Genomic DNA, 26,798 nt, shown 5'->3' with positions numbered 1-26,798 from the left:
TCAATCTTTTCTGTGTGACCTACAACGGTGCTTTTTATGACATCTTACGCTACCAGGCTTTCTATGAGAACTTTGCCTTTGTAATTAGACGGAACCATATATGAGGTCTACCAGAGGTCAAACTGTGGCCAAACTGAAGTCAAACTGGCACAATGATTATTTTTTATTATTGATGCTCTAAATATTTTTATGTAAAAGTATATCTTACCATTAATATATTAAATATAAACAGCATCGTCTAAATAGTACTAAATATTGCTAAATAACTATATGATAAATGTATTACACATAGTAAATTATATATCACTGTCACATTTATGTGTTGTTGTATTTATAATACCAATTATATCAAACTTATAATAATGATTATAATAACATATATTATTGTTAGAAAAACTAGTTTCATAAAAATAAAAAAGAGCATTTAATGCACAAAGTGTAGAGTTACTTATAGTATAATATAAAATATAAAGAGCACTTTGCTGTTAGTTAATCAGAGAAAATTTGTTTCATGCAGATATAGATCTGCTCTTCAAGTTATCACTTGATGAGAGCTGGCCTACATGTATATCTGCTGAAAAAAATGTAATGATTGACTAACAGCTACATACTCTTTGCTTTTTATATTATACAATACGTTTTTATATTATATGTTAGCTATGTTATATCTGCATATCTTAATTTATTGAAACTCATTAATACTGCAAGTACAAGTTTTTAGTGTCTGATTAACATAAATAAGAGAAATAAGAAATAGCATAACTTTACTTTCAGATTCAAGTTTGTGTTGCTGTATGTTACACCAATATATTACTATTAGAACATTCCTTAATAACAGAAGTAACATGGTTTCACAAGTCACGTACTTGTAGTACAGTAGAACGCAAGTTTTAATTTTTTTTAAGTTAAAGTTTCTTTTGCTATTTTTCTTAATAGCAATATCAATTTTAATTTTTGTTAAGCTAAACTGAAAAGAGAGCTCAATTTAGAAACAGTAAAAAGCAAATGAAAAGATTGTCCTAGGTCACAGAAGTTATTAACAACTGGCAAAAAAATTATTGATCAACCGTAGTCAGTGATTCAGTGATTGGCAGATTACCGAAAGAATTACATTGTTATTCAAACGGCAGTATGAGCTCACAAATAGCAAAAAATGATAATAATTTGTAATAATATGTGGTAAACTCAATAGTAACCAGCATAAGATAATGTTAATATTGAAATCATACGCTATCGTGATTAAAACCTTTACAACAACTCTCATCTTCGTCAGCCTAGAAATCTTCATCTAGGTAAAAACATCATAAACATTGATAATACTGGTGGGTCTATGGATATCGGTAAATAGCGTGCGATGTGTATAATGAAAGTTACTTAGACTTTGGCTCATGTGTATTTAATTTATAAACTTTTGGTGCACTGCGTATACAAGAATAATTTAGTCAAGTGTTTGTTGCTACAATTTCTACAACGATCGCCTTTACTTCTGTTCTGCCGTTCTACTTCACAAGCTATAACAAACAGAAACAGTTTGATATTCCTAAAAATTTAAAATAAAAATATTTTGAGTTTTTTGGTTTATTGAGTGCTAAAAAACTTGAAAGAATTTCTATGGTGTTTTCACATTTTAGTTTGTTTCTGTTGGTAAACTGTCATTTGACATTGCTTGACTCCAGGCATCGATCCAACCTCCTACTAAAGGGAAAAAAGACAAAGTGTCATTAAACAGAAAGTAGCAAAAACTTTATTATTTGATGCATTACGAGGTATATTGTACCGTATATATATATATTTAGATGTTTAAAGACCGGATCCCCTACTGGTACTTGCGTAGTTTGAGGATTAGCCTTTGATCTTACAATGTTAATTATAGTTTTTTTTACCTCAACCAGAGCTTAGCCAATTATAAAAGTATGTTTGATGTACTTCTGGCAACGTCTGCTGCTTCTTTGCAATGCTTAATCTGTTTGTTGATGCAACCAAACAACAAGTTGTACAGCTTTGACTATTTTTACAGAACAGCATTTAGAAACCAGAAAAAAGTCAACAGTATAATATTTAAAATAAGAATGTTGAGTAAATGAATAAAACAGGTAAGAAAAAGATAATAATTAACTTTATAGAAAATATATATTGGTTCTCTTTGTTCACTACTTCAAGAGAAGTGCAAATAAATATATGAAACTTTAATAAAATATATATATGTTAATGTATAATGTATGTATACTTATGTACATTATATGTTAATAATTTATATGTATAACTTAGACGATTTTTGACTAAAAATATGTTTTGATTGAAACAAATAAAGATTTTATATATATTGTATATAGTATTCTATATTATATATAATATATATTATAGTAAATATAGTATATATTATATACTATATAATAAATAGTACATATAATATATATTATAATCAAATTTGAGTAAAAGTTACCAAAATGGTTAAAGCACTTTACTACTAAATAGTATCGTGCGTAGTAGGTACACTCTTCAGGTAAAATGACCAAAGGTTGGTAAAATGTATAAACGCAAGCTAAGCAATTATAGGTTTCAAATAAGTAGGATTAAAAGACACTATAAACGAATGTTGTATGGTAACAAAATTCATGTAATGTGACCCAGTCTGTGCTTTCGTGCATGTCTACATGTCGATATCATTTCTACTCTGTTGTTTAATGTTGATAGCTGTGGCTCATGAACTGTATAAAAAATTTTCCATTGACAGAGGCTACAGAGTTTAGTAGACCAATTAAAAGAAAATGTATGCTTGAGAATTTTCCAGTTTATGTTATAGTTAATGTCACTCTCTTTCAGCTTCTATATGTATCTGCTCAGTTTCATGGAGTTGTTCTTGTTGGCAGAATAGAAGGATGATTTGTGGTTAGAATATATTTTCTTAAATGATGTCTCAGTCAGCCCTACATATGATTGTTGTGGGTATTGTACATTGTCTGTGTTCACAACAGCTTGGTATATAACACTCTGTTAAGTATTTCCCGTTTAGTGGGCATTGACCTGCTTTGCGGCAATTAAATTTCTTAGTTGGTGTTGAAATTGGTTTGAACACCTTCTTATTGTGCTTGTTTATAAGATCTTTAATATTAGGGCTGCAGCTGTAGCTGATCTTATTAGACAGTTTGTGAAGCTTATGATTCTTTGGGAATTCTGAGTTTAATATAGAGAAGAATCTCTTGCCAATGTTTGTGGATGTGCTCTTAGAGAATGGTGGGTGAAACCATATAATCTTACGCTTTTATTTTCTGCTTATACTGGGGATGGTGTTATGTTTCGTTGGTGCGTATGATAGCTGATGGTTGTAGCCGCTGTTCTTTAAGGCCTCTTAATAAGCGGAGACTGATTGTTGGAAAGATAGTGCATCGGATGAAATTTCACACAATGTCTTGTTGATAGCATTTGGTATGTTACGCGATATGCTCAGTGGGTGGTTGGATTTGTTGTTAACATACAAAAAATTTTTGTTTGGTTTACTGTAAGGCTTATGTTTGCTTGCTCTTAAGTCAAGAGTAACGTCAAGAAAATGACTATTTTCTTGTTTACCGCTATGGCGATGCGTAAACCGTGTTGTTTAAATAGCTTGCGTAAACTTTTTTTAAGCATTTCAATGCTGCGATCAGTGTCTTTTATTATGCCGAGACCATCATCTCGCATTGTTTTTCAAACAATGCGATAGTCCTTCATGATATATATTTTATATTATACATGTAATACATATTATATATACTATATATAATGTGTACCTACATATTATATGTATAACATATATATGTACTTGTATGTATACGCACACCAATATATATATAATATATATATAATATATATATATTATATATATAATATATGTAGTATATATATAATATATATATTATATATATAATATATATATTATATATAATATATGTAGTATATATATAATATATATATATATATATATAACATATGTAGTATATATATATAATATATATATATATATATATATATATATATATATATATATATATATATATATATATATATATATATATATATATATATATATATATATATATATATATGGTATATATGTTATATATACTGTTTCTTAAATTGCGTATTTATGAATTTATGCATTTATGTTTGCCCGAGTAGATAAAGAGAGCTCAGTATACACAAGGCTAGCAAATGCATAAAACTCTTACAAAGCTCAAAAATGCAAACTATTCTATAAATAATAACATCTTACATTATTTATTCAAATACCATATAAAACTTAAAATGGTTTGAATGGCAGTTGGTTAAAATATCAGTAATTGCACAATTATTATAAATTTGGAATTCTGCTTACATTTTTCTCAATTTCCTTTATGCTAATATTCTACGCACTTGAAATCTATTAACAATGAGCTATTAATTAGAATATGCCTGTGAGTGAAGCATGCTTAATAGCAGTTTGAATTAATATTTGTTGAAGTGTGTTGGACTATAGAGTTGCCATAAATTAAATTAGAAAGCAGCCATGGTCTAGTTGTCTAGAATTCTCGACCTAGAAACAACAGGTTGGGGTTCAATTCCCAGAAAAGGTCACTTGAGATAACCAGAATGACATCTAGCCTTAGGTCTTGTTCCCATACACACCACAAGCACTGGTGACAACACTGCAGAACTATCAGAAGTAAAATGTGAACCTACGTACCTACTGCCGGTAGTTGTTGGCAGTCAATGCAAGAGTTAAACGCTGTTCAACTTTCGCGAAAAGCCGCACGCAAAACCTCCCCAAGATGTACTGTACAGGTGAAGATCAGCACTTTTGAGACGGCAAAGCTAGTGGCCATTTTTATGCGATCACCTGTGACGCAGATTTATGTGATCATTAGCCCCCCCCTGAGCCTAGTACCACAAGTGTTTTGCTGCACAAGATTACCTTCGGAGTCTCGCATTTAATATGGGAGCCAGGTCTAAAGTTGCCTATAATATGACAATGATGGGACCAATTCTTACTGCTCCTCGAATACTGAAAACTGCAACAGTATAGACAGACAAATGAACTTAATCATTTAAAAAATGTTTGGTGATAATATAGGCACCTGTCAGGAAACAGCGGTTGATGTCAAATTTAGCTTCTGTGCAAAGCCTAAAATATTCAGCTCTTGCAGGCTTTCATAAACTCCAAATGTTTACTATAATAATCTGTCTACAGCGTCTGATAGTCTGACAGCGTTAGGGCAAAATGCATAGGAATTGAACTCGGAAATCTGAGCCTTGCAGCCAAGCACACTATCACTGCACCACCAAACCACCTCATTACACCATGGAATAATTGTACACATAGTTATTACACGTGATGATCACTAGCGGCACTAGTTTGATTACCAAACTGAATGTTGTGAGGTTGAGACGCATACAAAGCATTCCTTTATGGAGAAACTTAATTACTGTGTGTAATATTTCATAAGTGCGGTGGTTTCAAGCAAGGCTACAAAATGAAAATTCTATAAGTAGATTATTATCTTGATAGATTTGCTTTTGTTCTTATTGCCTTTATCTAAAATTATACTTTCCAAAAAACTTAATCCTATTTTCAAAGATAGCATGATTTATTGTTTTTTCCTCAATGTTTTCTTTTAAAGCATATGTCTTCAAAAATATTATTAAACAAGATTTATTCAATATGCATAGACTAAACAACTATATTTGATATTTTTCTGGGCATAGAAAATTACGACAACGCATAGCCAAAAGTAAACAGCTCAGTGCTATCTTTGGTTGTGTAGAAAATTTGAACCCAGAGGAAAATGGGTAGACAAGATTTTAATATAAAGTAAAAAATGTTTGTTAAAATTTTTTAATTAAATAGTTTTGTGTCTAACTGCATTTATTTATAAAGTAAATTTTTGCAGCGCCATGTAGTTTAAACTTATAGACTAAAAGCTTATTATTATTATCACTACTTTTATTAATATTATTATTATTAATATTATTATTATTATTGTTATTATTAATAGTTTATTATTATTACTATTATTATCATTATAATTATTATTGACAATAATATTACTGAGTTGAGTGAGTTCAATAATTTGTTGCTTTCACTGTCATTTATAGAGACATTTATATATGACTTCTGCTATCACAGATGGTTATCAAGATACAACTCTTTTACAGTACAAGCCAAAGTATATAAGCTATATAAGCTTGTGTGTTTGTTGTGTGTCGCAATCTTCAGTCTCGATTATATTTAAAAAAAAAAAGTTTTAAGCTGGTTTTGATCTCATAACAATCAGCCTGCAATACCAATACTCTAACGCTCACACCAATCTACCATATACTGATGCTCTAGAGCAATTGTGCAGTTAGCAGTTCTCTGTGTTTTATCATGAGGCCCGATGATCACTCATGCTACACTAGACTGCCTGGGTAGTAGCGTGTGTGTTAGTTTGCCATGTGTCACACTTATAATTAATAATTATTAATGAGTAATAGTCAGTAATTATATAGGAAAAATTATGGTACAATAAATGTAAAAGCTCAATATAGTTTCACCTAAATTTAATTAACCTTCCTCGCAAACAACTACCCTCAATTTTTTTTGCTGTTCAAAAGTGCTTGAAAAATCTTTTTTAGCAGGTTGTTAAATTAAAATTTAAAAATGAACACATAAACTTGAAGAGAAGTTTTCGTGTGGAAAAGTAAACGCAGTGATGAAATAAATATTGCAAAAAATTAAAAATTAGAAAACGTCAACATGGGTTTCTTTCAGCTCTGTTAATTGTCAACCAAAGACTAACATGAGCTTGTCGGCTCTCTGTGTTAAAGAGTGTTAATTGAAAAAAAAACTAAAATCTGTGAAATTTTCATGGGCCCCACTAACAAGGAATAAAACAAATATGCTCTACTAAAGCTACATTTTAACAGAAAACAAAGCTCTTGTGGAAGTTATCCATTTATTTCTGGCACAAAGAAGGCAACTCCAGTTTTATTTAACTCATGTTGTCTGATAGCTGCAATAATTGAGTAAACATTACACAAACATTGTATAACGTCAATTTTATGGAGATTTCCAGAGTATTCCGGATGCCACCCTTTTCAGGTTCATTTTCAAGGATACACAGGGGTAACAACTAAATAGCCGCCAGCGAAATAAATCAGCGAAGATCTAGCCTATTGGAAACGAGCCTGAATTGAAAAAGGTTTCAGAGAAACATTGGCTGCTGATGGTTATTGCCAATAAGTGTCAAAGGAAATCAAGTGGTCTAACAACGCTAGTTAAACAATTGATAATATACATTGTTGTAATTGATGTAAATAGTGCATTGGCTAGTTTTATAGATGAAATTCTTAGCATTGAATCCTTTGCGAGATCGGCATATATATAAGAACATTTGTAATTCTAGTAGTCATTGGGGCATTGGGTGCAGTAGCACCTGCGCATTCAAAGTGGCTTGCCCAGATACCGGCACCAATCAATACTACTCAGTTGCAGAAAGGTGCGCTATTGGGAATGGGTAAGATCTTGATGCAAGAGCTCAACCTCCCAGGGCTCTGGTTAGAGGCTTGAACTTGAGCAGAGATTACCAGCAACTTGTTGGGTTAATAGGGGTGAAGACACAACTAATATATATATATGTTGCTGAAACTAATATATATATACTTAAAAATATATATCCACACTAATATACTTACTTATAGATGAATGTATTTTTAGATATATACTTACTCTTATATATTTAGTACATATATACATATATAATTTTAAACTTCGAGTAAAATTTCCACACAGAGTGCTCGATATTATAAGATAGAGTCTGTTATACATAAACAAAAATTTAAAACTTATGGTTAAAACACTTTTATTACTAATGATACTTTTATTACTTAGTATGAAAATGTTTTAACAATAAGTTTTAAACTTTCATTTATATATGTATATATATATATACATATGTATATATATACATATATAAATGAAAGTTTAAATGAAGTTCATATGTATATACACATATATATGCATATATACATATATATATGTATATATATACATATATATACATATATATATATATATATATATATATATATATATATATATATATATATATATATATATATATATATATATATATATATATATATATATATGCATGTACATTTATATACACATATATATATATGTATGTACATTTATATATAAAAGTACATGCATTGAATACATCTATAAGTGTAGATATATATTTTTATATACATATATGTATACATATATTATATATACATTATATATTTAAATAATTTATATATATTGCTGAAACTAATATGTATAAATTAAATATATAAGTATACATATAATTATACATATAATTGTACATATATAAATATATATATCTTGTATATACTTTATATAAATGTATATATAGTTATATATAAGTATTCCCAATTCTTATATTTCCTCAATGCCAGGCTGTACATGTCTAACTTTGACTGAATCATTTTTTGACATCGGCTAGAGTGCCTCTCTACGCACGCCCATGACTCCCTGTATGCAATAGACTCACTTGTGTGAGAATGTCAATCAGCTGCTAATGTAATTGCTGAAAAAAAGTCAATACTAGCCCTCTGCCTCAAGCTGCCGATGAGCAAACTAGGACTAAATCATTGTTTGCGCATTGCTGCCTTAACTCGCTTGACATACTTCGTGCCCTGTGTGATTACTGGAACTAAATACATACTGTGAATCAGAGAACAAGTCTACAAAAGGTACTGTTTGCACAAATTATTTACGTGTATGTAGGCTAGTGGATAAAAAGAAAAAGCCATACAGTGGGACCCTTAAATTCAGCAAATTTTAACTGTGATCATTCAATGCTAAAATTCTGTTAGTAATGGCTACTGTATTTGTTTGGCTGTAGCTTTCTTATGTTTACCGTTAAGAGACTATTTGTTTAATTGTCTGTATATCTAACAGCTAGTATATGTTCCAATATGTTAGTAATATTAAAGAACATTTTTACCTCAAAGAATTTGTAAGGAAATATTAATAAAATAAATCAAAGTGGAAATAGTTTATGTTTTTATAACCTGCTCACTTCTTTCGCTAAGTTCATCAACTGCTTCCTGTTTTTGGTGATTCGATAGACTCATGCAGTTCTTTTAGTACTTAAATCCATCTTATTTTCAATAAAATTGACACAAATTAAAAATAATGAGAAATAATGAGGCAGATTTCAAAGTGTATCGGTTTATTAGTTCTTTTATTAGAAAACAACACCTACTACCTGTCTTTAATAAGTAAGAAATAAAGAAGTGAATGGTTTATGATATTCATCATGGATAACTTTTTGCTTTATCTTTAATATAGCAAAACAATAAAAACTGATTATAGTCGTAAAATTTATCTTTTTCACAAAAATCATTGCTTGCACTTTGTGTTTTAAATAAATAAATAGTTACAAGCGCTATATTATTCATCAGTCTTATATTTTTTTAAGATAGTAAAATTTGTTAATATTTTAATATTGTTATATATTCTTTTAAATTACCAGAAAACTATTTCAGCAAAACAAATTTATGGAGCTGCTGAGTGACGTTTGCTGCTTACTAATTACTAAATGGTGCTTGCCATTAAAATTTCATGTGAGCAAGCAAATAATGCATTATTGAATAACAGCATTTGTAATGGAATTTGTTATTTACTGATAACAGCATGAGTTTTGGTGAATTACTCAGCAAAATTGTGGTTATTTCTACAATAGCCGAATCGATTTCTGAATAATCCTGCAGAGAATATTTTACATATATGTGTGTTACATATATTTAATATATGTGTGTTCCCATTTATACTTAAAGAGTCTACAAATTAAAAAGTTTATGTAATAGCTAGAATGAACAAGACTTTGGCCATAAACAATCAAAAAATGACAAGTCACAGCTATAATCAAATTCAAAAAAATTCAAATCACAAGTTTAAGTTTAAAAGACTTTAAAGTTTTGCCTGTGAACATTTCCTTGAAATTTGGTGATGTCATATTTGAGAAAGTAAAAAAGGTTAATAATATGATATATATTGACTATTTCTATTTTGTTATTGTCTGTCTGCTAGTCCTCGTAAATGCTATGCAATTCGACATTTTTTGGAGAATTTTTCTAAACTTCACGCATATATGCTCCAAGCCTTCTACCATGTCACTAGAAATATTTGGTTTCAAAATCTGTCTGATTCCTGAAATTTAGACGTTTAAACACCATCCTGCGAGCTATCTGGTTAAAAATAACAGAAATCCTAGGCATGAGCCGCTTACTGCTAATCCCAATTAGCCTTGAGGCTTCCCATAGACGCTTTTAGCCCTAGTTTTAACTAAAATCTAAAGATGAAGTGACGCTTAGTCCAAATTTTAGCAACTCGAAGAAAACCCATCGGTGCTTGACTTGTTTTACAGCATTGTAACAATGGTAGAATGCAGTTTGCACACATTTATAATTTCTGTGTAGCTTTGAAGAGAACAAAAGTGTTTTAAAAGTTGGTAATCTAACAGCACTGCAGAAAGTCGGGATAGTGAATTGAAGGTTGTAGTAGCAGAAAATTCTGAAACTGAAACATACAATGGTGGATGTATTATGTTGGTGTGACGGAATAGAAAGCCATGTTAGTCATATACATATGACTAACATTGCAATGCTAAAGCTCTTCTTGTCTCTGACCTATCCAACCATTGTAACTGTGTGCTTGCTCACGACCTGCACTATACCAGTTTTCTCTCTCCTTAAAACCATCCACCACTCTACTCGTAAATCCACTTCTAGCATCTACTTCCGGATCTAGACATTTTCAGCATCTATACCACCTCTTAGAAGCATGGAATCAGCTGCCTGCTGACATCTGGGAATTAAAAAAGAGTAACAAATTTAAAACAAACTCTATTGTTGAGTCTAGAGTAGTCTGAGTGTTGTTGAGTTGGCTTTTTTATTTATTTAAAACTGCAGTGGTTTTTCATCTATGTGAACCAGAGCCTGCTCACCGCCTGTCAACTGGGCTCTGCGCTCCGATTAGCCAAGCTATTTGCGCTCACGAAACCTTCATTAACAACTTTTAATGGTGCAAGTCTTAGTAATTGTTGCACTTGATGGGAATGTAAAATTTAATTCAATTTAATACGGAAAACATAACATAAGACTAATGGTAATATAACTGAGTTTTATTGTCACATTTAACCTGCTTTTAATCTGCACCACAAATTGATATCAAAACCTGAACTACCTGAAATGTAATAATACATTTTATAGTGCTTTGTTAAAAATGATTTCATCTCTGAATTCATTGTCCATAAGATGCAAAACATGTTTGATTAAAATCTCGCCTAATGTATCTGGAGTTGATGGTTTACCATCAAAACCTCTAAAGATCCTCAAGTGCCAATAAAGCAGAGAGAATATATATTCACGCAATAATGCTACCATCATTCATTGCGGAAGGTTGGCTCAGACGGCGATGTGCAGTGTGGGCAAACCAAATGCTCTGGATTTAAATATTGTACGGCGCGTTCCTTTTTCCCAAACTCCAACCATGGCTTCAAACGACAGAGGGATGGACCGACACGGCTCTTATGTTAGTAAAAAAGATTGTTATCTTCAAATGCCTTGCTTTATGACAAAATAGATAAACAACACCAAAAGATGGTGTCAGTTATTCTCCTCAAGATCTTAATGAAGATTTTTGATCAGTGAACTGTAGAGATGGTCATCTTGAAATTTTTAATTGAGGAGTACCAAAGTACAAACACCGACACGCTAAAGGCTGGTTCACACTGAAACACTGTATGTCAGCGTTAATCCCTCAACACATCAGTGATCGTATTTGATAACAATGTTCACACTATCACAAACCCATTTCCCTTTACAGCAGTCCACCGATGGCGGACTATTCGACGATGTAGTGTCCTCATTGTACAATTCAATCGCTGAAACGATGAAATACGAGTCCTGCAGCAAATATCATGAAAAGGAATAAAGATCAAACATTACACACAGCCAATCACCATAATTGAAGAGGCAAACTTTGCGCAGACTGTTGTCTAATATTTAGCGAAATATCGGGAAAGTTTGTCAGATGCAATGTTTCCCGACAACTCGCAATATCCGCAGTGCCTTGGCAATGGAATCGGTTTACGATGCACATAATCGACGAATATTTGCCAAAGAACAACAGTTACATACATTGATATAATGTGACCTAGGTTCTACCAGCCACCAGCCACCCCATCATAAGCTGACAGCTTTTTAGATTATCTAGATTTAGTTATCAACCAATTGCTAATTTGAAAGCCAAAATGTGAAACTGTGGGTATGAAACAACTTTGCTATTTGCAGCTTGATTTGTGCATACGATTTTCATTATTCCAACTTTTGGTCACTAATGTGGTAAAATCGAAATACTTTGCCAATGATTATCGATGTCGTTCTGTTGCCATAGTAACCTGCTTGACACTACCGTAAAATATGTACTTATGAACTGTTAAAATATTTTCTCAAAAGTCATTTTGTGGCTAGAATAATTTTTACATTTTTGCTGTAAGAGCTACTTCCAGCACATTTTTGCTGAAGCTTTAAAATATTGGTTTGAGTTATATTGCATCACTAACAGCTCATTGGCTTATTCTGTTAGCAGCAAGTTTATTTTTGTTTTGCAAAGTGGTCAGTTCCTTGACATATGATTGGAATTGCTTGGGTTCTTTTCCTACCTACCAGTGTGTGTGCAACTTTTTAGACCAATGTACAGCTGGCACATTCAGCATGGGAAGCCAATCAAAGATCAGCAGGATACCCCTTACCAAATTTTGACCTACCCCATCTCCTCTTTCTCTCTCCCTCTCTCTTCTCTCCTCTATCTACATTCTTTTTCATCTCCTCTCTCCCTCTCTTCCTCTCTCTCTCTCCCTCCCTCTCTCCCTCTCTCTCTCCCTCCCTCTACCTCCCTCTCCCTCTCTCTCTTTCTCTCTTTCTTTTTTCGTTCTCTCTCTTTCTTTCTCTCTTTCTCCTTTCTTTTTCTCTACCACTTCGCCTCCCCTTTTCTCCTTTTTCACCTCTGCCTTCTCTACCATATCTTTCTCCCCTCTGCACCCTTTGTATTCCCTTTCTTCTATCTCTCTCACTTTCTCTTCTTTTTTCCCCCTTCCTTCCCTCCCTTCTTCTCACCCTTTTGCTTCTCTCTCTCTCTCTCTCTCTCTCTCTCTCTCTCTCTCTCTTTTTCTCTTACCCCCTCTATCTCTTTCTCTGACAATCCTGTCACAGAAATATCTACAAAACCTGAGACATTTAGAAGATGCCTTAGTGGTAATAAAGCACCTGCCTTTTCCACGTGATGTTTCTATTGCCATTTATTAAAGTTTAATCCCCTCTTAATACACAGAAAACTATCTCACTGATTTATAGGCTATTGATTTTACATACATGCACATTAAGGGTCAACCATAGTAGTCATGCTGGCAGTGTCTGGGATTACGGTGCTCCATTTATTAACAGACACATTTGAAAACCTGTAGGTGGTCTATGTAATCAATAGCTATTTGAAAATACTCGAATTGGACAAAATCAACATAAATCTCAGACGTAGTCTGTCACTTATCCTTGCCCTAGCATAGCCCGCAATGTCTGCAGAGGGTAAGCGTAAAGTACTCCTACCACCTTTTGTTTGACCTTGCCGTAAATAGAGAAGGCAGGCTAAAACTAATTAGGCTGTGACCAATATCGATAAGCAGAGTCTCTGTAATTAATCATCTAATATCCTGAGCCTGTTCCCTAGGGTCTTTGTAACTCTAGCCACACAATCTGATTGCTGCTGCCATAGCCTAACTGCTGCCAGCAGTTGGCTGCTGACGTGCAGCTAAGGTCACTCATGTAGCATTCATGTTCAAGGAAATGTCAACAAGGCTTTAGGCCAAGCAGGATAAGCAAGATAGAAATAAATATGTGTTGAGCTTGTGGCAATATCACGTGTCTGTAGCATGTATCAGCTGGAATGCCGTCTATAACTATTGCACAAGAGTCGAGAATGAAATAAAGAATTAGATAAATAAATAAAATAGAAAATATGTAACATTAATTGGAAAGCTGTGGTTATCTGTAAAAATAATATAGCATACCTTTAAAAGGTATTTGAAGCGCTAAAAAAAGGTGCAAATAGAGTCGAATGGTTTGCTGAGTGGAATGGAGCTCAACTACTAAACAAACGTTTCAATTATGCTGAATCGTTGTGAAATATAGCCATACTTTTCCAGTCTGGTCAGCATGAGCCAGTGAGAGTGTAATCTGGAAGAGGCCGCATAACTAAATTATTTATAATAGGGAAGACCGATAATCTGGAATAAAAACTACTTTAAATTTGACAAGTTGACAAGAGCAATTTAAGACCCAAATCCTCTTTCTGTTTACGCCAACGGTTTTTGGTGAAATCTCACGTCACCACCTTCGACCACTCTCATTCATCAACATAAAATGTAGAACTCAATGATGACATTAGGTACTTACTGTATGTTTGTATGTTTTAGCATGTTGCTGGCTGATGGCCATAAAGGAGGGAATTCCTTCTCCAGGTACGTCAAGTTTGTCAAGTACGTGTACTTGACAAACATCAATAAATGAAGTTTCGATATAACTCTCGATAAAGAAACCTTTATCTCGATAAAGAAACCTTTATCGAAATGTGGTTTTATCTTTTTTGTTATCATCAGATTTGTATACTATGGTTTAAAAATTATTTTTTATTGAATTAAAGCCTATTAGAGAGTTTTACCAAAACTAGAACAATTGACAGTCGTGAGAGATTGTCATGAGTAGTCAGTATATGGAGAATTATTTCATGAATGACCAGGCTTCCGAGTGGTGTATTGGTAGCAACCTTGCTTATAAATCTAATGACCTGAGTTTGATTAGCATGCGGGGTGATCTTTTTTCCTAACGCTGATAGAGTGGTTCGGACAGACAGACAGACACTGCCCCTATTATAGTAAAGATTGGTCTGTTACTTCTTAACTTTCCTGTTCATCTCGAGATGCTGCGTAGGAGACATCAGTATTGTAATGGGCTAGTCATTGAGTGCAGCATTTGTACAAAACAGGATGTTGAGCAAGTATTTAGCTAGAGTTCACAAGTAGTTAAGTAGATTAATAGATAGTTGACTTGACTGATCGATTTATGTTTTACAAATAGACTTCTTGAGATGCATTCTTATGATTTCCTAATTGGGTTGTTATGCTTGCTTCCTTAGTTAATGACGCGCGGTTGCATATCTTATGCAGCGCTCAGTTCCCGTGAGCTGATATGCTAGCAAGGATGGCGCCCGTGTTGTGGTACTTGATCACATATGGTGCTATATGGAGAAGCTTAGTAGCTTAAAACCTTTGAACACTGAGTTGCCTTCACTACTTCACTGTGAAAACCTTTTTCAAATTTGGAAGGCAGTACAACTTTTACATCATGGTTATGCTAAATGGCTATATCTAAAGTTGTAAATGTGTTATATTCAAATTTATTGCATAATGTTTCACCTTATTTAGAAGGTATGACCATATAAAACGGTAATATATATATACATATATATTCAAATTTATTGCATAATGTTTCGCCTTATTTAGAAGGTATGACCATATAAAATGGTAATATATATATATACATATATATCCAAATTTATTGCATAATGTTTCACCTTATTTAGAAGGTATGACCATATAAAACGGTAATATATATATATATCCAAATTTATTGCATAATGTTTCACCTTATTTAGAAGGTATGACCATATAAAACGGTAATATATAAACATATATATATATACATATATAGATATTCATATATATATATATATATATATATATATATATATATATATATATATATATATATATATATATATATATATATATATATATATATATATATATATATATATATATATATATATATATATATATATATATATATATATATATATATATATGTATATTTATCTATATATATTATATCGATATATATTTATATCTATATACATACATATATATATTCACATGTATATATATACAAAACAGAAGCCATACAGCGAGTACCTGTATATTCTTCAAAGCATGGGTACATGCAAAGTAAGGGAAATGCTTTTAATGTTTTTATTATTGGAAATACTTTAAAAAATGATGTGCTTTTAAAATTTGAAAGAAAAAATTTCAAATTTAAAAACAAACCTTTGAATAAGTTTTATACATAGTCATCGAAGTCAACTCATGAGAGTCATGTGACAGCTTTGCTACACACTGTGTCAACTTTGAACTAAGTAAATAAATATGTAGCAAATTTTATCAGGTAGGATATATTTATTGAATAATGTTTTGCGTTATCTAAAATTTAACGACAGCATTTTTTTAAAGTTTGAAACCTACAACCAAATATATTGAGTAGACAACTCTACCCATGAACAAATGAGGCATGGACTAGAATAAAGTTCTTACCATGATATACTGTAAAACTTAGTTTGAAAAACAATTTATGATGCGACAGCCAACAGTCAACCTTAGAGTGCATGAGCTTTAAAATTATAAGCAATGTTACTCATCTTGTATGCTTCAACCACTGCATCTTCCAGAAAGTTTGGCGCAAAAAACCATTGCTTAATAATAGACCTTTCAACACATTATTTTTACTGAAGTCCTATAAACCCTTCTCATCCACAAATTCAGGGCTCAACCATTTGGCAGCATTTATAAAGGAGATTGTCATTGATCCATTCTTCCTAACTGACAGCTACTTAGTAGAAAGCCTGCAGCTCTCAAACTTATAGGATTAAGCCTTCAGATGGTGTAGTTGTGCTATAAGATTACTAACTCACCACTTAAGCGCGCTGCGAGGCACACAATGTCATAAAAGGTTTCATTCTTTAAAAAGCCGAATTGTTGTCATAGAACTTGAGAGAGAGAGAGCAACCATCTTACAAGATATGACACAGCGTCGCTGTCATGAAATTCATATTAATGTCTTCTTTAATCCCTTCATTGTCATATCACATACGTGACTAACTTGTAAACTATTCGGTGTTATGAGTCACCTGCTTCTTTGATGTCATGAACATAAACGGTTTTCAAAGAAAAGAACTCAGTTTTGTTTGAGAGTATTCTTTGTCAAAGTTTTACAGGTGTCTTGTCATAACAAATGATATCTAAGAGCGGTGAGAGATTTCAATCAGGAGCTAGGATTAGCTTAAAGTGTGGCACTTCAGCATTGAATAGGATGAGCCTTGCAAATCCTCACAAATTATATTACTATTGAAGTGATTATGATGTAGAGGCGACAAAAGGAGAGCTCAGTTATGACTGTTAATAGACAATGCGAGACGTGACGAGTGCGTGCGTATTACGAAATCAATAACCTGGCGCTATGTTGTTCAATAGATACAAAAATATACTCAATGTCTTACGAACTTATCTGCTGCACTTTTTCGTTGATTGTCCTCTCTAGCAAGGTAACAGGAAGGTCATCTCTTTAGCAATGCAACTATTGAATAATAGCAAAACAGTGGGTTTAAATAAACTTGTGTGAAAAAAGAAGAACATCGTTTGCTTATTCTTAGAAGAGCTTTGTTGACTTGAGTGTTTTATGGCTGGTAACAAATTTTATAATTCATAAAATAGAATGGCATATTTAGTCTGTACAATTAAAAAAGCTTCGATGTACAGATCACTCTTGATTGTTTGGGCTAATAAAAACTGGGCCATGTTTGAACATTGAAAATTGAGTGCTGCCCAGTACTAAACATCAAGCAGCCTACATGTATATTGTCTTGAGCACGTACTCCTTGGTTACAATATAGTACAATATGCATATGCAGTACACATGAGAGAGTACCGTATGATTATACCTGCACTAGGGTGTGATATCAATAACAGTAATAATTACAAGTGAAAATTACAGTACAACACCCTGGTGGGAAACTCGGGAGCACGCGTCACTCGCGTCGCTTGCGTCATCTGTTGACAGAGCCACCTATTGGCCAAAGTCGTCATTCTTCTGGTAGACAAAGCCGCATTGAACAATCGTCAGAACCCCAGACATTGTACAAACAATTAAAAGTTCGGACAAGTGAAGTCCGAAGAACCGGGAGTCGACTGTAATATGACTTGGCACAAAAACTATCAGTTGGCCACTTTGTTGTAACTAGTTCCAGGGAAGTATGGTTGGATGAGTCTCAAATTGTCACCAATGACTGCATAAGAATAATTATTAGCATAAAAAATTATGATGAATTTCGCAGCCAATGATTTCTATGTCGAACCTTTATGTTACTTTGGCCCTTACAAATAACCAGAGTTCTGTGCCCCCTTTATGTTACAAGGGCTCCTACAAGTAACCAGGGTTCTGTGCTTCCTTTATGTTACAAGGGCTCCTACAAATAACCAGGGTTCTGTGTACCTCTTTATGCTAGTTGGGCTCCTACAAATAACCAGGGTTTCTGTGTCCCTCTTTAAGCTAGTTGGACTTGTACAAATAACCAGGGTTCTATGACCCTATTTTTGCTAGAAGAGCTCCTACAAATAATCAAGGTTTTGTGACTACCCTTTATGCTAGAAGGGCTCTTACAAATATCTTGATTTCTGCTTCTCTCTACTTGCTAGAAGAGATCTTACAAATAACCAGGACTGTGTATCCCTATTTATGCTATAAGGGCTCTTACACATAGCAGGGTTCTCGATTGAATGTCGCAGTTTTTGACTGGCAAAATTGCACCATTCTATGAGGTTTAAAATTATATTAAAAAACAACAGTGTTAAATAAACTTCAATAGAATTCTGGAGTACTGTTTCATTTACATGTACATGTAAGTGTGGCAATATCAACTTCACCAATAATACTAAAACTATTTTTTAATCTTAGGCTGGTCAAGCTGGGACAAGAGGCTAGAGAAGCTGAAACAGCCAGAAAGAATCTCAACGCATCTTCCTTCAGACGGTTTCTAAATTTTGCCTCAAAGTTTTCCATGCCGAATGGTGAGCCCTTTCTTCTTTGAAGTTGTCTTCTATACACCAGCCTCATGTTTCTTTTATCTGCTCGCACACACTAGACCTCAGTGTATGAAAAGAGTGATGTCACTGAGAGAGCAAGCTAGGGCTAAACACGACCCCCTTTATAATTCTAGTAATATTGTTCTCTGTGCTTTGCTCTTACATAAGATAAATTTATTCCAGCATATCTTATTCTGCTGAATGATCTTCCAAAATCTTTGCATCTTCTTTCTTTACCTATGCTAAATATTTATTTTAATTCAATTAAAGGATTTAAGATTTTCCATGGTTTGTGTCCTCGCTTTTTACATGACACTTACAGGTTTTCAACCTATTTAATCTACATGATATGAACAAATTACATACAATGTCTAAAAATATTTTAAAAATATCACAAGGTCCTTTAACAATGTTCTACTTAATATCCATTCTCTTAAAAGAGAAAGGTGTTTTAAACACCATATGTCAAGCCATTATTTTGATTTGATTAACTGACCGTTGCCCTTTTTATAAATTTTCTATGACATGATTTGAAATTTTTTTTGTTTAAAATAAAATTATTGCCAATGAAATAATATATTTATACACTTTGTGTGCACAAGAAACATGCTGCCAAGTTGGTTGCTCTAAATGGAGCTGTTTGCAGTTAGCCTGAAATCTAATTTTTTTTATCCCTTTATTGGCAATAACTTCATTTCGAACAAAAATTTTTCTAAATTGTGCCATAAAAGAATAATAAAAATGGCAACAGTCAGTCAATCAAATTAAACAAATGGTTTGACAAATAGTGTTTAAAATAACGTTCTCTGCTAAGGCAACGGATACTAGGTGGAAGATTGTTAAAACATCTAGCAAAAATATTTTAAAAAAATTGTTAGATATTGAAAGCAATTTGCTCATATCACATAAGTTGAAATGAGTTGAAAGGAATCGTCATGTAAAAAGCGAGGACACAAATCATGAACGATCTTGAAACCTTTAATTGACATAAAATAAACATCTTTAAAATAATTATATTATGTTTTATAAATGGATAAAGGTAGATATTTTGTTTTCATCACAAGTTACTCCAATCATACAAAGCAATGTGCAAAGCGATTTATATCACTGGAAGTATAAAAGGCCATATTAGGCCTAATCATGCTCCATTGGTGACATAACTCCTTCTACACACTACTCTGGGCTTTATTCAACTTGAATGGAGGATTTTAGCTTTGTTTCTGCAGTAACACTCTTTCACTAAAATATAGTTTTAGTTCTCAGCTAAGGATTAGTGTTCATCTCTAAACTAATAGAAGTTTATATTACAAGGAACTATGGCTAGCTTACTAATTCTATTAGCCTATATGAAAACTATCATCACAATATAGATATCTGGTACTTAGGAATTGAATAATTTCAGTGATACATGTATATGATGGAGTTGAACCATTCAACATTTTGAATCCAACAATGGTAGTAAAATGAGTTAGCGTATCTGGCAGTAAGAGAACAACTACTGTTCTAAACATAAACATAGATTATGCAAAACAAGGTGGTGCCAAATGATAATAAAAATAAGTGTTGGTGTTTTAGTATTAGTCCTATTTATTACTGTTTTAGTTTAGGTAACATGGATACAGATGTAATAAAATAAATACTGTGATATAATAGTACAAGTATTGCACACTAAAATATGCGCTGCCATTGGGTGAACTCAAGGATGCCGGCTACTTACCTTTTTACCTCTTATAGAGAGCTTGTTGAGAAAGTCTAAATTTCACAAACAATAGACCAGGCAATGAGAACATAACTTCTAACTAAAGCAACATTTTTGTTGAAATAAGTTTTTAAAATTTAATGTTAGCACTGTTAGCACTGTTAGCAATGTTAGCACAACTGCTTACATTTCAATCAGTTGTCATTTTAGTTTCTGGTGGATTTAGAAGTATATCTGAAAGTTAGCTATTCTAAACCCTGTCATAGTACAGGATTTAAATCTGGACCTAGTCATGTTAGACGTTTGTCTAAAATCTTTCAACTATCTAAGTAAGCTTAAATTTAAAGATGAATTTGCACAATGCTTGATTAGATTTTATCAAAAAGTATTGGTATTTTCTATCATTTACAATTGTTGTTGATGTTTGAGGTGATCTGATTGCCAGGATGTGTCAAGATTAAACGCGATAAAACTTGATCACGATTAACAAGCTTAAATTCAAGTTTTAATTGAGTATTTTAATCTTAATAAAGTTTTTTTGATTTTAATCTTGAAACATCCTGGCAGTCAAATCATCTCAAATATAAAAAACAATTGCAAATAACAAAAAAATACTGATACTTTCTGATACAATTTATTAAAATTTTGTCACGGTTCATCTTTAAAGAATATTTGCTGTTAGAGTAATTTTGTCATTAGTAACTTTGCAAACACCTGTTCAAGTTTGTCTCAGATCTGTATAAGGAAGTTTTTTATTCTAACCCAATTTGATTGGCTTTATATTTTAGGCATCAAGTGCAACAACCGGTCACTTTTTATTTTTGATGAAAATAATTTCATAAGAAAATACGCAAAGATCATCATAGAATGGGGATATCCTTTACGTCTTGTCACCTGTTGTTATTTCTCTGGTTTTTGCCAAGTTGGCTGTTAGTTTTGCTTGTGCCAGTGGCTATTTTGTCTACTGATAACTGGCACTGAGAGACACAGGCTACTGTTAACTGGCACTGAGAGACACAGGCTACCGGTAAACAGAATCTCATTGGTAAGAAATTAATCTATGCGTCACAAAATTCTTTCATTGTTTTTAAACTAAAAATTTGTTCTGAGTAGTTTATAAGAAATGGCAAAAGATTTATTCAGTAGTCAGCCTATCTGATTGAAATTGAACGTACGTGTATGTACAGTAGGATCTGAGATGAGAAACCACTTTTATTTTTTAGCCTAAACTGGTCGACTCTATTTCTACAAAGGTTTCATACCAAAATATTGACAACAGCTAGCTGAAACCTTGGCTGTTTGAAGTATTATATTTACAGAGTATAAAACAGAAATTGCTAAATTGGTACAAATGACAGCAATTTCACATAGTACCATATGTGTGATATGCAAGTTTTGAACATTTAACTTCAATTGACTTCAGTTTAACATTTTGGACATAGCCATAAGAAAAATATTTGTACTTTAATATCACGCATTAAAACTAAAACTTTAGACGCCAATGATCTGAACTGACCTACTTTTACAAACAATGCTGTATTAATTGAACACGATTTTTAACACAATTTAATAAAAACAATTAAAATTTTTCTAGCAACATTTAGCGATGTGAAGTTATTAGAATTTTTAGATACATTTTTTAAATTCTTAAATTCCTGAAAGATTTAACTAAATTAATCACATAAAAATAAATCAAAATTCTTGTAACTTAGTATTAAAAGTTTTGTCTCAATTTGGATTTGTTCCCTCCTTGACTACCTCATGTGCACACCCTTCGAGTACATGGTCCTACTGACCATAATTGCCAACTGCTTTGTACTCGCCCTTGAGGAGCACCTGCCAGCCAATGACAAGACACCTCTTACTATTCAACTGGTGAGTTGAAAATTTAAACTTTTAAAACCAGCATTGAAATCACTGAATTTGCTGACGCGACAGTAAGAAGAAAATGACCTCTATGAATAATAGAATGTGCCGCATCTCAATGTAATACTTTCAGACACTCATTACATTTATTTGCTAATCACAAAAACTGAGGTAAATTTGCAAAGTTAGCATATGGCCTTTTTTATTTTTCTCAGTAAGATACACGTATTTACCATAAGTTTGACCAAATAAAAAATATAACTAAAACAAAACCATGCGACTCGCTAAATTCCATGCAATGACTTCAATACCAACACATTCAGCTATTGAAATTTTAAAAACGTTTTTACTTTACAAATTCTTAACATTTCCTACAACTAAACTATCATATATTTTATGAGTTAAATAATTATTGATAGTATACTACTTGACTTGCTGGTGCAGTTTCAATTTAAATCTAACAAACCAATACTGTAACTTGCGTATGTTTTTTGAATTATATTTTCAGTAAAACAACTTTAAGTATTTATTTGTAGGAAGAAACAGAAAAATACTTTCTTGCAATCTTTACTGTGGAAGCTCTGCTCAAGATTGTGGCCCTTGGGTTCATCTTTGATAAAAAGGCCTACATCAAAAGTGTTTGGAATGCTCTTGATTTCGTGGTCGTCGTAACAGGGTAAGAGCTAGTATTTTAGCTTTTACTATCATTATTAATAATTTTGTTATTATCATGATTATTAATATAATTATTGCTAATAGTCATAACTTTCTATTTCATAAACCTTCTGATAGGACTACATACTTAATGCACATAATGCCAGAAATGCATAAACATACTTTTTACTCACAAGTATTTGATAAGAACCGTTTAAATCTTTTTAGAAAAATTTAATGATGATAAGATATTGGAATTTTTAGATACATTTATCAGATTCCTAAATTCTTGAAAAATTTAACTAAATTAATTACATAAAAATAAATCGAAATTCTTGTAACTTGGTATTAAAAGTCTTGTCTCAATTTGAAATTGTTCAATCCATGACTACCTCTATTTATGAAGTATTTGTCTCGAGTCTTTTTCAGGTCTGTAACAATGTAACTTTCTGAAAAGACTACATACTCAATGCGCACAATGTCAAAAATTCATAGATGTACTTTTTATGTACAATTCGATTAATTTAGAAGTTATTGTCTCGAGTCTTTTTCAGGTTTGTAACAATGTTTGCAAACAGTGAAGGTGGCTTTGACTTGCGAACTCTACGAGCCGTCAGAGTACTCCGACCTTTGAAACTCGTCTCAGGTATTCCAAGTAAGTTGAGAAGATTACTTTCATATGCCTATAGCGTCTCTTTTTATTCAGATCATTGTGATAAAGATGCTACCAGAGTTATCAGTTCATGCGCAATCTTAGCTAGATGTTTTAGCTGCTACTGAAGTATAGGTAAGATTTTTAAGTCTAGCTCAGTCAGGCTATCCAGAAGGACGCCTTCTGACAAAAAACTCTAATACACTAATTTCTGTTCAGAAATAACCATGAAAACAAAAGAACATATTTTCTAAAACTGAAACTTTTTTCCTTATTGAATAATTTGAAAGCGAGGAAATTATGAAAACTTTCCATTCTTGTTTAATCCATAGGCTACGGTCCTCTATCCCTCAATCTTCCCATCAAGATCTCCAGTTGGCTTCATTACATTACAAAGTCTTGTGGACTTGTCAAGTGTTGCCAAGTCCAATACAAAGTAGACCTTGGTAAACATTCGAACAATCAACTTCGTTTGAGAGCAAAGACTAGTTTTATTTGGTAGCTTAAGAAAATGTTTGTCTAAAAACACCAAACTCTTGTCTTAAAATGGCATCTTTTAATCAGTATTATGAAGTGCGACTTCTTTTTTTATATCACTTCTTGCAAAAATATTGACCTTTCCTTCTGTTAAAAGACAAAAAGTCTAGCTTCACAAAACCATGTTTTATCACAAGTATATTAAGGACAAAGCTACAAAACTACAAAGCTACAAAGCTTTAACCAGTGATTAAATAGAACAAAATATTTTGGCGATGTTCTCATCAGCATCCTTTATATAAACTCGGACTTTTTGATAACAAATGCTTCGACTTCAAATTGATCAATGAAGCTGTGCAAATACAGCCAAGTTAAACGCATTATTTTTCTTTTTATCAGACAAAAATATTATCAGATTGTGGAGTTATCTTCTCTGCTAACCACCAAAAAATCAAAATACCCTTTTGGGCTAACAGAGTTAATCAAAAATATGTGATGGTGGAAAATAATTTAAAGTAAATACCAATACGCTGTCATAGCTCTGGTGCGGGCATTGACTGCTTGCATTTAACAAGTTTAGCACCTGAATATTGATTGTTTGCTCAGAGTCATATTTAGAAATCACTTAAATATTTATAACCTTTATTATAATAAGAGCCACATTCATCCGTCTGATGACATAGCTAAAAGTTGGGAAAACAAAATTGCTTTATGTAGGATTTGAACACACAAAGTTCAGCTTAGCTGCCCGATGTGCTACCACTTGCACTGATCATTTGCTGTGCAAGATTTTATAACTACTAATATGCTTGCAAACCTGTGCCCCATTAGAGATTGTCATGCGTAATAAGTATATGCATAGTTATTCTGTGATGTAATGAGGCAATAAAGTGGTGGAGGAGAGAATGCACTTGACTGGGATACTGAATAACTGAGTTTGTTCCAGTGTATAGCCATCTTTTTTTTAAATACTTTTAGCGTGGCTTTGGACAAACGAACGGATGTGGCTCTTATTACAGTAAAAAATAAATATATAATCAAGATGAAAAATGTAGTTATTTTTTGTTCTTTACTTACACACCTATATCTTACTGCACTCGAGACATCCAGGGTACTGGTAATAGAAACATTGAACTCTGATATACTAGGAGTTTTAACCTTTTCTTCAACTTTAGCTAAAACTAGAGAAACGACTATTCTAAATTTGATAGGAAATAGTTAATATTGTGGTATATTTGTAATTTATTCACCACACCGTTTTGTTTGCAGACATATCTTTTTATTGAAATTCTACTATTGGTATTTGCATCAGCGCCTACAATGTTTTTGGCCGAATGTTTTTTTTTCTGGATGAGTCTTTAAAAATTCCACATACATATTTTTTATTTTTCTGATTAAACTTAATAATAATAAATATGTTTCTCAGGTTTGCAAGTTGTGCTCAAGTCTATTCTCCAGGCAATGGCACCTCTTCTGCAAATCACCCTTCTAGTGCTTTTCATGATTGTCATCTTCGCTATTATTGGTTTGGAGCTCTACAGTGGTGCCTTTCACAGCACGTGCGTCTCTAACACCACAGATGGTGAGTTACCTTAACTCTTTCTTTAAGGATGAGTTAGTAACACAAGGCTGAAACTCGCAGTAAAACTAGAATTAAAAAACTTGTATCTTGTATTTATTGGTTATCCTAGTCAATTTGTGGTGAGTTTTTCAGCTCTAACGCATGACTCGACATTGACATAGAATCACAGACAGAAAACGCATACACTAGATCTTCATTTGGTTGATAGGCTCAACATTTAAAGGTGAAATAATTCCAAATTTATGTATTGAGTTATTCATAGGTCCAGTAAAGGCCACAGATGCTCGTAAGAGAAGAACTTGAACTAAGCAGATGTTATGCAGAAATTATTTGCAGTGGTCTTAAAACTTTTTTAATGTTGTTTTCAGTGTAAAAAGTTTACACAGTCAAAACTTGACTTACAATTGACTCAACATACAAATTTATCAACATTTAATGTAAAGTTTTGGCAAACATAGTGCATCAATTTAAGAAAATTACCAAAATATGACTGGTAATTTTTTTAACACCAGTTTCACAAATGAAACTAAAGAAGATGGACAAAATTGAAACAAAAGACAAAACAGCAGAAACCCAAAATTATATAAATTATTGTTGGTGAAACTTTATTTTTTATCAGTTAAAATAAACTGTGTTGCATATTCATGTCTTTACTTCTATCCTAAAGTAGGTTGTTGGTGTACATATATTGTTATAAAACTAAATTAATTCAATTCATTAAACCTTAAAGTTGTTCAAGTTATCATGAGTTAGCCACAACTTTATTCTCAGTTTCACCACTAAAGTTGCAAATCCTTGACCTACGCTTACATTCCATTGTCTCCATGGTAGAGTAGG

The 26,798-nt window shown here is 32.4% G+C and overlaps 1 protein-coding gene across 1 annotated transcript in view; it reads left to right on the top strand.

Moving 5' to 3' along the window:
* Positions 1–22,499: 22,499 nt before the first annotated feature.
* Positions 22,500–26,798, top strand: part of LOC137407981 (voltage-dependent calcium channel type A subunit alpha-1-like) — a 113,864-nt gene continuing 109,565 nt past the window's right edge. Inside the window, exons 1-4 of the mRNA XM_068094369.1 lie at positions 22,500–22,605; positions 23,133–23,272; positions 23,805–23,905; positions 25,806–25,961. Coding sequence (XP_067950470.1) covers positions 22,513–22,605; positions 23,133–23,272; positions 23,805–23,905; positions 25,806–25,961 — 490 coding nt within the window. The 5' untranslated portion in view covers positions 22,500–22,512. The remainder of the gene's footprint in view (positions 22,606–23,132; positions 23,273–23,804; positions 23,906–25,805; positions 25,962–26,798) is intronic.

Source organism: Watersipora subatra, chromosome 11 (genome assembly GCF_963576615.1).
Source record: "Watersipora subatra chromosome 11, tzWatSuba1.1, whole genome shotgun sequence".
NCBI classification, from domain to species: domain Eukaryota; kingdom Metazoa; phylum Bryozoa; class Gymnolaemata; order Cheilostomatida; family Watersiporidae; genus Watersipora; species Watersipora subatra.
This window is presented reverse-complemented; position numbering and strand designations above follow the sequence as displayed.